We start from the raw sequence: 12848 nt of genomic DNA, 5'->3' as shown, positions 1-12848 counted from the left end.
TACAATCATGGGCTAAGTTATATTCAACTTAAACCTTTTGAGCTCCAGGATACTGTTAGACCATGTGCCCCATCTTGAGGAAACAAAGACCCTGTCCTTCATAACATCGCAGATTCTCAGGCATCGGGACACTGGGGACCGAAGGAGAAATGATTCAGTAGCTAATCACTGAAGCTGTGCCCATTTGTGCTGTCATAACTATGTTCGAACATGGTCTGTAGGCCTATATGGGGAAACATTTCAAATAACCATGCATCATTTCAAATCAGCGTACAACATTGACTGCATATTCACAGAAGAAATGAAGGTTATAGAGATGGATGTGGCTACCAGGTAGAATCACGTGTACAGAGCACAGACCCAAGAGTATCTTAGCATCCCTACCAGCTTCCTCTGGTGCTTCTAAGACAAAAATGAACAGGTTTGAAAATTGTCAATGTATTCAAAACAAGAAAACATTATCCCTACGCTTAGATTGGGTCATCCGGGCAGGTTTCAAACTCAAGGCTTGAGACGCTGCTGTGTGGTCCTATGGGCAACAAAGTAAAATTACACAAATGCACATGCATGCACACACACACACATGTGTGTGTGTATATATATCCATATATGTCCATACACACACACACACACACACACACATATATATATATATATATATATAATGTCACATCTCTGGATTCCTTTCATTTGTCCTCCAAGAAAGGGACAACCATGAAGAATTCCTTAAAGCCACATGCTACATTATCACACTGTCCATGGTGTTCCCACTTTCACAAAGTCTTCCCGTTCTCCTTGCTCGTTAAAAGTACAGCTGTACTCAAATTAATGATTTGGGTCTTGTTGTGATAAATATTTTTTTAAAAAAACAAAGTGATTTGTGCCTAGATCAGTTCAAGTGATTCACTGTAGTTATTCTCCACTGCTCACTTGCCAGATGATCTTCATCCTCTCAGCCAACACGGAGGAAAAAAGCTCATTCAGATGTGGGGGTAGCAGGCTTGCCTGGGGAGTGCTGGACTCTGGGTTCTGTCGCCAGTGTCCCACAGCCAAAGGGCATTTAGCAAAGAAGAAAACACATGTAACCTCGCTGGAGAGGACATTAAATTTGGCCATTTTTTTTCTAAACTAAAAAGCTCATTTCTAATACACTGTTTTTTGAGTTTCCTAAAGGAAGGAAATGAAGCCAAAAAGAAAAAAAAGGAGAAGGCCAGACCATGCTTGAATTTTGAGATATCGAATGAGGTCCAGTCCATTGCAGCTAACGTTTGGTCGATGAATGTAGCATGTGTAAATTGCAGAGACATGGTAGAGAGATGCCTCTCCTGACCATTTTGCTAATCCTAGAGCAGGTAATGATGCCTTAATTAACAACAGCATTGCTGCCGGGTTTGTTCATTAACCGCTGTCTTGTGCGTTCTGTGGCTCTGTGTATTTTGTCTGCCGTGTACAGGAATTCAAACCCATTGGTGCCGCGCACAACAGAAGGGCCCAGCCTTTCGTTGCAGCAGCAAACATTGATGACAAAAGACAGGTAGTGAGCGCTTCCTATAACTCACCAATTGGGCTCTATTCAACTAGCAATATCCAAGATGCGCTACACGGCCAACTGCGGGGTCTCATCCCCAGTTCACCTCAAAAGTAAGTACTGCCACTCAGTTCCAGCCAATGTTCTTCACAACGTGGTTTCTTTCCCGACGTCCAGCTCTTGCCATTTCCTCCTTTACTTTCTCAAAGGTACTATCACACTTGTTTTTAAAGAGAAGCATCTAGAACTTGGCTCTAATTGTTCTGGAGCCCAATCAGCCAGTTCCTGAATAGTTAGTAGCTACGAGGTCTGGTTCCATCATCACCCTTCTTAGGCATGTCAATATTTGGTGGTTAATCATCCTCTCTGCACAAGTCTCATGCATTTACTTTTACTCCCAAAAGATCGAGCTGCCACTGAGGGATTTTTCTTTAACCCTTTGTTTTTGCAGGATGTGAACTACTTTGAACACAAGCACAATATTCGGCCCAAACCTTTCATAATTCCAGGCCGAACAAGGTCATAAACGCTGAGATTGTGAAGTTTGAAGTGCATGTTGCTTTAATCAATTCTTACTAACAACCCAGAAAAGTAACTTCTAGGTGTCTGGAGTGACTTTTGACTGCGAAGCTTATTTTCAAAGCAGAAGGCAACAACTCACTCAGCAGTGAAGGGTAGCCAGGTAGCACCCGTTACTGAGGGTAAATATTGACTAGATGGCAGGGCTGTGAAATATTAGGTGATCACCATGTGTATTTATAACTAATGACCCAGAAGCTCTGTGGATCCCATCTGGAACACAGTGACCTCTCAGGCAGGCAGATGAACCCTGTCCCAGGTCAGGAAAGCCCAGCCTGCAGAGACCAAAAAAAAAAAAAAAAAAAAAAAAAAAAAAAAAAAAAAAAAAAAAAAAAAAGGAAACCAGCCCAGGCAGCAAGGGGAAGCCAGGGCTGCTTTAAGAGTTTAACAGACTCTGGCCATCCCACCTCAGTTCCTGCCTCTCTTTGTACCTTCAAACCCACCACTTTAGCCCCAATCTAAGACTAGCTTTTCATGCGTATGAATTCTTTCAAAGGAAGAAAGGCTCCTGAGACAGAAACCTTTCTGTCTGGTGAAAAATCAGTCTAAGATGAGAGAAGGAAAGCAGCTGCTGTGAGTGTTGCTGACTCTCATGGAGTATGCTGTATAAAACACATGATAATAGTAAAACTCTAAATTCCTTATCTGTCAATCGGAGACGTGATTATAGTGGCACAATCGTTTCCAGAATCTTCTCTAGACATTGAACTTGAACTTCTGTTGAAAGGAATACCAAAATCGCAACTTCAGGAAGCCTCAAACCCATCACTCTGTCCTTTAGTTAGTTAACCCAAGGAAGCTGTTGATCAGAATAGGTGGATGCTAACAGGTTAGAGAAGTGGCAGAATGGTGTGCATCAGATGCCCCAAACTGGTAGCGCATAGGTGATCTCATGCCATAGGCATGATTTATTTAGCCCTCCCACTGTTTGCTCTATGTGGGGGTTAATTAAATATCTCTACATGCCATCTTATTGAAAGGCTCATCACTGTTAAGTATATGTTAACCGGTACATTTCATAATTATGTGACTGACCCTGTAGGTACTGAATTCCTGCAACTAGTAAATCCTTACATCATATGTGGTTTTTCTAAGTGTAGATCCTTCATTAAGCCACAGGAAGGGTCAGGAGATTGTCTCCAAATAAACCACACAATTTTCCTATCAGACACAGAAGAAACATGAACGGGAGAGTGGGAGAAAGGCGCTAAGAAAGCTGTGACGTCACAGGAGGTGTCTCTGTAGGGCTGGTCCCATGTTTTATCCCCACCACCTAGAAATGATCCTGGAGCATCACAGTGTGTGCTCAGCCCATGTGCACTGGATAAAGGCATCGAATCCTGAGAGTACTCCGTGCTTCCTGAGTGTGAGACACGAAGCATCAGAAGCCGCTATCCCCACTGCACCTTTAGGTCTACCCCATGCTCTCTGTCCCCTTCTTCCCATTCCTTCTTCTCCTTCGTCTTTTCTCTTTTTTTTCAATACTACACCGACAGCACTCTACCTTACGTCACACAACACACCATATTAAAAGTTAAAAATGCATAGGTCACACATTTTTAATCCCAGCACTCAGGAGGTAGAGGCAGGTGGATCTCTGTGAGTTCAAGGTCAGCCTGGTCTACAGAATTAGTCCTAGAACAGCCAGGACTACACAAAGAAACCCTGTCTTGAAAAAAAAGTTTAAAATGCTATTTTATTATTGAATAATATATAGCTAAATATATTGAATAAAGACCTAGGACACATTTGATTGTACAATTCAAAGAAAGTCAGAGGGGCATCCTGCTATATTTATATAATGCATAATTTATATAATATATTATAAAATATAATTTATTCTATATTAACTTTAAGGTGGTGATAAAGACAAACCATTCACAAGTTTGTCACTTGCAGATACCTCTAAGTACAACAGAATTTAGAAGAAAGGAATCTTCTAAAAATGAGTAAATAAATAACAGGTACCTGTGTAACAGAGTCTACAGACTAGCGGAAACGTCTCTCCCTTCCTCTCTCCCCTCACTTATTTGCTCTAGCCTCGGAACTTTCTGCTCTCTCCCAGTGATTTGTTTTCAGCAAGGTAGAATTTTGAGAGACTCCGCATCAAGCTAGCACTACAAATGAACAACTTGTTCAATCTGAAGTAGAACAGGTGTAGGGGATTTATGTGTCGCTGTCTGGTGTTTCGGTGCTAGCTCTGGCTTCATGATGACTTCATCACAGTCGAAGCCATTTAACGCTCCACTGTTCTTATATTGAAATATGTGACATCTTAAAGCCGGAGCCATAACTCAAAACGTGCACAAGATACTTTTATGGATCTGGATGTCAAAACGAAATGTTTTTGCGTAGTTTTAAACAAGTTACATCCAGAAATCCCCACCAAACGTCTGAACATAGTCCCAAGGAAGTTCAGTGTCTGTAGGAGAACCCACCTGGCTGTGAAATAATTGAGGTCACCGTCCCCTTTCCAGGTGACCTGTCACATCACTAAGACAGACTCAAGAGATCACACCAGCATCTGCATTCCGGGTCATTAAGGTTAAGTCCCTGGACTCACGAGGCCATTCTGCAGTGCCTAGAGTCCCTGAGAACCATTTTATTCAAATCAACCCAGGAACTCTTTTAACATTGACTTGGACATATAAAAGGTCACTCTCGTTGGTGTGACATCATTTCCTCCATTTAGTAGACGCGGGCCCCTAATTTATGAGTCACAGGACCCCAATTTGAATGATAAAAGAGGGAGAAATAGAAGACACCGTCTTTGACAAATTAAAACCACATGCACATATATATCAATATACAGTCCCTAATGGCAGAAAAAGATTGCTAATTACAACTCAGAATAAAGCATATCTGTGAGTTCACGTTGATGCTAGCTCACCCAGCATTGAGCATCCTGTCCGATGCACAGGAAGCCATGCACGCTGTAAGCCTCTCCTGAATGGGCCTATTATGCTGTTCCCTCAAGATTTAACTCACTGTCTCAAACTCCCATTTTTCAAGTCCACGGACCTCATTACGCTTACGTCAAATCATTTAATTCCTGACCAAACTGCTTGACGAGAGAAAAGTTTCTTCCTTCCTTTTAGCAGTTAAAGTCAATTTTAGGAATTGGTGCTGAGCCTAAAAAAACAGTGAATAAGGCCAGATGGCATTTTGGTATGTGACCTAACTACGTCCTAGCTTGGTTTTAAACAAATTCTCAACAGGCAGGAGCAAAACAGATGGTGTAGGAAGTTGGGTTGTACAACACAAGACCCTAAAGAAATGAACTTATTTATTGACAGGATTGTCCACACTAACCTGGTTGCAACATCGAGTGAATTTTTTAAAAAAAATCACTGCCCAGCATCCTTTTGGGTTTGGGTGTCTATGTGGGGCTGTAGTTAACCATGTAGCCCTTCAAAGCAAATGCAAAGATGGGGTCCCATCCTTCACGGCTGACTTTCAGACAATTGCATCACGTCCATGTGTGTGTCTCAAGTTCACAGCAACACCAACGGGCAATCGTAACAGCGGTTTACATGAACACCTTGACATAGCTCGGTGATGGAGTGACTAATTAGCATGCCTGAGGCCCTAGGTTCAATTCCCAGTACCAAGTTAATTAATACTAACTAATTAACAAATGCATGTCAGGTGTGGCTGGTTGCCAGCTCATTTTCAAAAAGAGAACCAAATTGCCCTAGTTCCTGACTAGGATGACCAACCTTTGTAATATTTTTAAGGTCCCTAAACAATGTTCTTAAAAGGAAATAAAAAATATGCATGGAAATATGTGTGTGTGTGTGTGTGTGTGTCCAAAATCTTGCATGAAACACCTCTGTACAAAGGAAACAAACCTTAGCCCAGAGTAGCATCCGAATAATCCAAGATGACCTACTTGTTCAGGGATCAACCGCAAGGTGATGAGCATTTATTGACTGTTTCTAGCTCCCGTGCTAAGTTACAGAACGGCTTTTTAAAAGTATATTCTTAATAAGATAATATATTGAAATCGTAAAGTATTGGCAAAATAGCTCAATAATGTTGATTTAGACTGTCCCACAAGTTGCCAATTAGTATCCGGCCAAGGCTTGACTCTGACTGAAGCAAGCTTATTTTGAAACGTTTAGCCTAAATCTTCATGCTACATAGAGTTATAACTTATGAGATACCATTCTTTATACTCTAATTATAAAATCGAGAGACATAAAAGAAAATCCTTCAGCCAGTAGCCTTTAAGTTACCCGCCCACTTGGGCGTGGCCTCTTATACCATATATGCCGTTGCAAAACCCGCTTGCTCTCTCTTCTGGCTCTGGATTCGGTTGCTGTTCCCCGTTGGAGCAGAGGAATGTGATCTGCGAGTCTACCCCTAAATAAATAACCCTTTATTTTACTTAATTCTGAGCTAGTGTGGGATTTCTTTTTAGCAGCCGTTTTCATTCCTCTCCACCATTTACCTGTGATATTATAAGAAACTAAATTATTTGGCCTAGTTTTTTAAAATGAGAATAGACATTTGTTGTCTACCTGCTTTATATACTCTTTCCACACATTCACCCTCAACTTGATAGAATCAAGCCAACAGATGCTGTATCACCCGCGACTTTGTATTGTGTCCAAGTTCTCTGAGTGTGTATTTTTTTCAGCCTGCCTCTCAGGAACACGTTAGCCAGGGAGTAGACTGATGCGATCGCCCCTTCTGTCCCAGTTCCTTCTAACCTCTCTGTACTTGTTCTCTGTGTTCTCCCGGCCCCTCGTGTCGTCTCTGTGTCACGGTGTCATTAACACAGTGGCTGCAGCACGCCTTCCGGTGTGGACTGTGCCAGTGGACGCAGCACCCCTTCCTCTGTCAGTACCGTTAGCACGATCTGCCCAGGCGACTTGAAAGTTGCTGCTAAGATGGCCCCTAACATTCCTTTGGAAATGGAGCTTCCTGGTGTGAAGATTGTCCATGCTCAGTTTAATACACCCATGCAGCTGTACTCAGATGACAATATTATGGAAACACTGCAGGGTCAGGTTTCCACAGCCCTGGGGGAGACACCCTCGATGAGGTAATACGAGTCTGTTTGAACCGTGGGCCCCTTGACTAAACACGTGGGCGGTGTCGACTTTGACGGCGTCTTCTAATTGTCTTGGTGGAAAGAAAGCTATGTGAACGCTTCAAAGGAAAAACAAAATCTTATTGCAAACATTGAAGCCTGGTGATAAAACTCGTCTGTGTAGCTAAGAGGACAGATAGAGAGAAAATGAAATCACATAAAGACCAAACGGATGTCTTTGGAAAGCTACAGCGTGCTTTATAAATGCCTGATTTAGTATTCTCAGAAGTGGCTGGTGACCTTACATCTGTCTTTTGTAGGTGAAAAGATGGGAGGTGGGAACAGGGAGAGTCCACAACTTTTACAGGATTATCCTTTCTCTTTCTCTAATTGCAGCACGTGGAAAGGGTTGTCTTGCTGTCTAAAATGTTTGCATTTCATTAAGGTTTTAATGCAAATTCTTCAAGCTGTTAGTGAAGATATTCTGTCTTTATTTTGACTAGTTTCTTTTTGTTATTAATGTCTGTTCCAAGTACCTTTGCAACCAAGCTTTTCCAATTAAAAAGATTTATTAGGGAATAAAATCCCATTGCTTCTTTTAGTGTTGCAAAACCACTTTCTATAAATTATTGTGATACTTGAGAATGCTATGTAGCAATATCTCAAGAGTTGTCACGAGGTTTATATAGTGAGTTAATCCCAAAGCCATTTTGTAAAGAAATATATATATAATATATTTTTAAAATATGACAGGTGATTAAAATATACACAGATAAGTTTCTAGGTGGTACAGTTAAATAACGAAGTATTTAGTGCTTAACAAGTAATAGCATGATAACATTTTTAATTGCTCATTATTAATATATTTACTGAAAGCATAGTAAATAAAACTGCTCTCATGATTATTAATGTGACTACTAAAAACAATAGTCAATTTAGCAAACATTGATGGAAGTTACTTCACTGTCTGTTTTGAAACACTGTCGGGTGAATTCCATCCACTGACAAGTTATATGAAACTTGGTTTTATATAAAAAGGGGATTATTTAAACTTCTATGAGTGAGCTCACTCCTCTACTGTGTCTGCTGGTTTTCTTTTTTTCCTGAAAAGCGGGGCGTGGGGGGGCGGTTTTGTTCACATCTAAAATTATATATAGCCATAAGACCAGGACTTGTTCTTTAAATTACCATGTCCTGACAGAAGTCACCTCTGTGAATTCACAAGGTATTTCTTATACTAGAGACTCACTTGAGAGTAACCCCTTCTCAGCACTGGCTGGGAACAAAGGTTGATACTGTTGTCATGTCACCTCACGGGACTCCCCACAATGGGTCACCAGCTGTATTTATGTTTCAGTGAACCCACAGCCTCAGTACCCCCTCAATCGGACGTGTACCGCATGCTCCATGACAATCGGGATGAACCAACTGCTCCTCGCCAGTCAGGCTCCTTCAGGGTGCTCCAGGAACTGGTGAATGACGGGCCTGGTAAGCCTCTTCCACTATCTACTGACTTGTTTGTAAAGGCCCTCAGATGGGTGGAGAAGAGGAATTCAGCAATAGGGGATGGACGTCTGAATACTGGTTTTAGTCAGTATTCAAGTGAGTCTTTGCTCAGAAGGATAAAGGAAAGAACTTTCTGGATGTATCCAAGTATTTATGAAACAAAACCACTCGGTTTAAAAAAAAATTACCAAAACCAAATTCTATCCATAGTAGTCAAGGGCCAGCATAGCTTATTAATCAGAAGATTTAGTTTTCAACAGATACTAGAAGACTTCTCAGCCCCTTCCCCCACAATTCCTTCAAGTATTATAAACCTTGAGGCAAAAAAAACAAACAAAACATGAAATGGCTGGGTGTGATGGAGCACACCTGTAATCCCAGCACTCAGGAGGCAGAGACAGGCTGATCTCTGAGTCCGAGGCCAACCTGGTCTACAGAGTGAGTTCCAGGACAGGAGGGCTACACACAAAAAGCCTGTCTTGAAAATAGATAGATAGATAGATAGATAGATAGATAGATAGATAGATAGATAGATAGATAGACAGATACATAGATACATGCATAGATACATACATACATACATACATACATAGATGATAGATAGATGATAGATAGATAGATAGAGAGAGAGATGATAGATAGATAGATAGATAGATAGATAGATAGATAGATAGATAGATAGATAGAGATGATAGATAGATAGATAGATAGATAGATAGATAGATAGATAGATAGATAGATAGATAGATAGATAGATAGATAGATATGAAATAAAACCTACTGTGCTCCCTGCTCTGGGCAAAGTGCCTTGCGTATAGCATTACTAAGTTTTCACAACAGCTCAGGAAGGTAGAAACTATGATTTGCCCCAATTGACAAATGAGAAACAGAGGCAGAAGAAAAGCCGAGTTGGATAAGGTCACACATCCAGTACGTCGGAGCGCTAACTTCTCACCCAGTTCTGTTGTCCTCTAGTTTATACTTCAGCCCAGGCATTTTTCTCCCTACAAGACATACAGTGCCCTTCAAGAGTCACACAGAAGGCAGAAATGCCTCAGGAGGATGGGGGCAAAAGTGGAAGTTAAGTGCCGGCAAGGTTCCAGAAACAGTGGCCAACTGTGTCCATCAGTGGTATGCATACGAATGATGCAGCCGCTGTGGGAAGCAGGGCAGGTGCTCGCTAGGAAGTTCATTCGGCAACAGCCCAGCAGCTCTGTGCCTGCACAGACATCTCAAAGCAGAAATGCAAACACACACTTGTACAGTGGTATTCCGGTTATTCACAAGGGCCAGGCGGATGGAAACATTCAAATCCCCGTTGAGACCCGAGTGGATAAACAAAACGTGATAACATACCCAGGACACGGTGCTATTCCACCTCTAAAAGGTCTGAGATTCTGACTGACGCGAGGAGCTGGATGAACCTTGAACGCTGTAGGCTAGGTCAAAGAAACCGGACATGAAAGGAAAGATCCTGTTGGTTCTGTTTATAGTCAACATCTAGAGCAGACCAATTTATAGACAGAAAGTGGGGGTTCTCGGGTCGAGAGGGAGGGGAAGGGCACTTCCTGCCTGGTGGTTACACGGGCTGCAGTTTCTGTCTACGGATAATGCAAAGGGGACAGAACACGTGATATGCAGCAGGTGAGTGTCCTCAGAAAGCACTGGAATGGCAAATTTTATGTCGTATTTTTTTCCCCCCGGAAGACATCAAATGAAAGAAGCTCTCTGCTCCCTCCAGCATCTTGCAAGAGTTCCCAATAGCAGATTTTGGAAGCGATTTCATTTTAAAGGGGCCTGTTTCAGAACCAAGTCTCCGGGCAGACGCAACTGAAGGATTCCTTGGGCTAAAGTGCACACTTTAAAATAGGCACTAGTGTGCTCGCTGTCAAATAGACTCCAAGTACAAACGGAGCCAGCTGTTCCCTACCATAAATGGAAACGCTTTGTTTTGCAGATGATCGTCCCGCTGGAACCAGAAGCGTGAGGGCTCCGGTTACTAAAGTCCACGGTGGAGCCGGCAGTGCCCCGAGGATGCCACTCTGTGACAAATGTGGCAGCGGCATTGTGTACGTCTTACTTTAACTCGGGAATTCACGTTGAGTCTTGTGGGCGGTTTTCCATTTCTTGTACTCTTAAGCCTTTATGTAGAAAAGGCAATTTTGGAAAAGTTAAATTTCTGTTCCCTAACTTAAAATAGAATCTCTACAAGGCCTTGGCATATTTGGCTGCTGTGCCGTAGTCAGAACCTTAAATTGGCGAAGCATGTGAGTCAGCAGTCCGTACCTTCAGAAATACTTTTGTGAAAAAAGATTCTGCCCAAATGTGTTTATGAAAACAATTTCCAAGAATCATGATTTCCATTTTAAAAGCAAATTTCATTAATATGTAATCTTTGAATACTTACTTTTCTATATAGAAGAGAAACAGATGCAGGGACCATTGGGCTGTGAATTAAAATGCATTGTATGACCAATTATTTTAATTATACAAATATCAAGATAGAAATTTTTAAAATACTGTCAACTTTCATGTCAAGAAATTCCACATGGAAACAGTCACCTTTGCTGAATTCAGATGTTTTTAAGTGAGTCATATCATCTTAAATGTGTTTCACGTGGCCACTTCTCCCATTCGTTTATCCCCAGCACAAGTAGAGACAAAATTCGCCCAGTTATCCAAGAGAGCAGTGAGCGAATGAGGGGGCCTGCTTAGAATGGAACTGAGGGGGGACAGAAAGAAAAGGGGGTGGTTTAACAGCATTTCTGAAAACATGCAACTCATGACATCACCAAAACTAATTATTACTCCTAAAGAAAAAGAAACTGCGTCCTTGGTTAAAGTGAGCCCACCCAGTGGGTGTGCCCTCTCTACTGGGTAGAGTAGATGCTGGACTTGGGATAGAAAGTCAGCCGAGAGACTTCCAACTTTGCAGCCCACGGCTGACTCAAAGCACCTGCATAGATTATGCTCCCACTGGTAAAGAATCTGGGGGCGGGGTATGAGACAGGAGCCTACAGTTCTCGAAGTTACATGTTCGAGACTATGAAGACTATTCACACCTTGGTATCAGAGGTGAGGCCAAATGTGTCATGCAAATATCCAATGTGTGCTGTGAAACTGCAGCATCCTCTCCCTTTCTGGACTGGTTTCACCTGTGTCCTCTCTGTCTTCTCTCTGCAGAGGTGCTGTCGTCAAGGCCCGGGATAAGTACCGGCACCCTGAGTGCTTCGTGTGTGCTGACTGTAATCTCAACCTCAAGCAGAAGGGCTACTTCTTCGTGGAGGGGGAGCTGTACTGTGAGACCCATGTGAGAGCCCGCACGAGACCCCCAGAAGGCTACGACACCGTCACCCTGTACCCCAAAGCCTAAGTCCTTTGCAGATGAGAACACGCATGCTCGCACCCACGCACACTACACTGGCCCATGGATGGCTTTAGCAGAAGGAGTGTGAACAGTCACCTCCCAACCTAAAACCATGGCTTTTAGGCATGTATCTTATTGTGTAGTAAGGGCAAGAAATGGGAAGGCAAAAGCCCTCCTCGTGACAAAACCAGTATTGTCTGCGATTTGCAATTTTTTATCTTTGGGGACAGCAATGGTGACATTTAAAGCAATAATGTTTCAACCTTATGCTCCACAATTTCCATCTGTTACAACACCATTGGATGTGTGAACACCTGGATATTTGGGGGAGTCAAGTTGTTTTCCCTTCAGAATTGCTTTTGATAATTGTAGTAAGAAATGCCAAATAGCAACCTTGTATTCTAACAGATTCCGGAGGTGTCTGTGTCTGTTTTTCCTAGCATGCTTGTCAGGAAGCCGCTTCCAGGATTTCTCTGTTTTGTAGGCAAATAGCTGTGCCGCTGGACAACACAGACACAATAAATACGGGAAGCATGTTTTAAATTCCCAGAGAAGCAGTAACCGGTGGAGTCATCGCTTCAGCAGGAGGACCCGCTCCTGTCTTAGCATGCAAGCAGACGAGTATTATAAGCCCGTGTCCATGTTAGTTTTTATACTTCAGTCCTTTGTGTGTATGGTAGGGGCTGGAATGTGTTCGTGGTTCAGGGGGTGAGGGGGCGGGGTCATAGCAAGAGTGACCATGTTTGTGGAGGCCAGCCATCAACCTTCATGTCATTCCTCAGGAGCCGTCAATGTTGGGTTTTGAGACAAGATCTCTCCCTGGGACTCAG

The 12848-nt window shown here is 42.5% G+C and overlaps 1 protein-coding gene across 2 annotated transcripts in view; it reads left to right on the top strand.

Annotated features, from left to right (window-relative positions):
* The window catches only part of Pdlim3 (PDZ and LIM domain 3), a 31692-nt gene extending 19245 nt beyond the window's left edge, over nt 1–12447 (top strand). The window contains exons 4-8 of one of the 2 annotated variants that reach the window (XM_038327729.1): nt 1980–2047; nt 6894–7157; nt 8503–8633; nt 10609–10720; nt 11835–12447. In XM_038327729.1, coding sequence (XP_038183657.1) covers nt 1980–2047; nt 6894–7157; nt 8503–8633; nt 10609–10720; nt 11835–12024 — 765 coding nt within the window. In that variant the 3' untranslated portion in view covers nt 12025–12447. Of the gene's footprint in view, nt 1–1453; nt 1642–1979; nt 2048–6893; nt 7158–8502; nt 8634–10608; nt 10721–11834 lie in introns of both variants that reach the window. The other variant, XM_038327730.1, reaches the window with a different exon arrangement.
* Nucleotides 12448–12848: the final 401 nt, after the last annotated feature.

The sequence above is a fragment of the Arvicola amphibius genome, chromosome 4 (assembly GCF_903992535.2).
Source record: "Arvicola amphibius chromosome 4, mArvAmp1.2, whole genome shotgun sequence".
Classification (NCBI taxonomy): Eukaryota; Metazoa; Chordata; class Mammalia; order Rodentia; family Cricetidae; genus Arvicola; species Arvicola amphibius.
The sequence above is the reverse complement of the archived record's forward strand: the minus strand, read 5'-3'. Positions and strand labels throughout refer to the sequence as shown.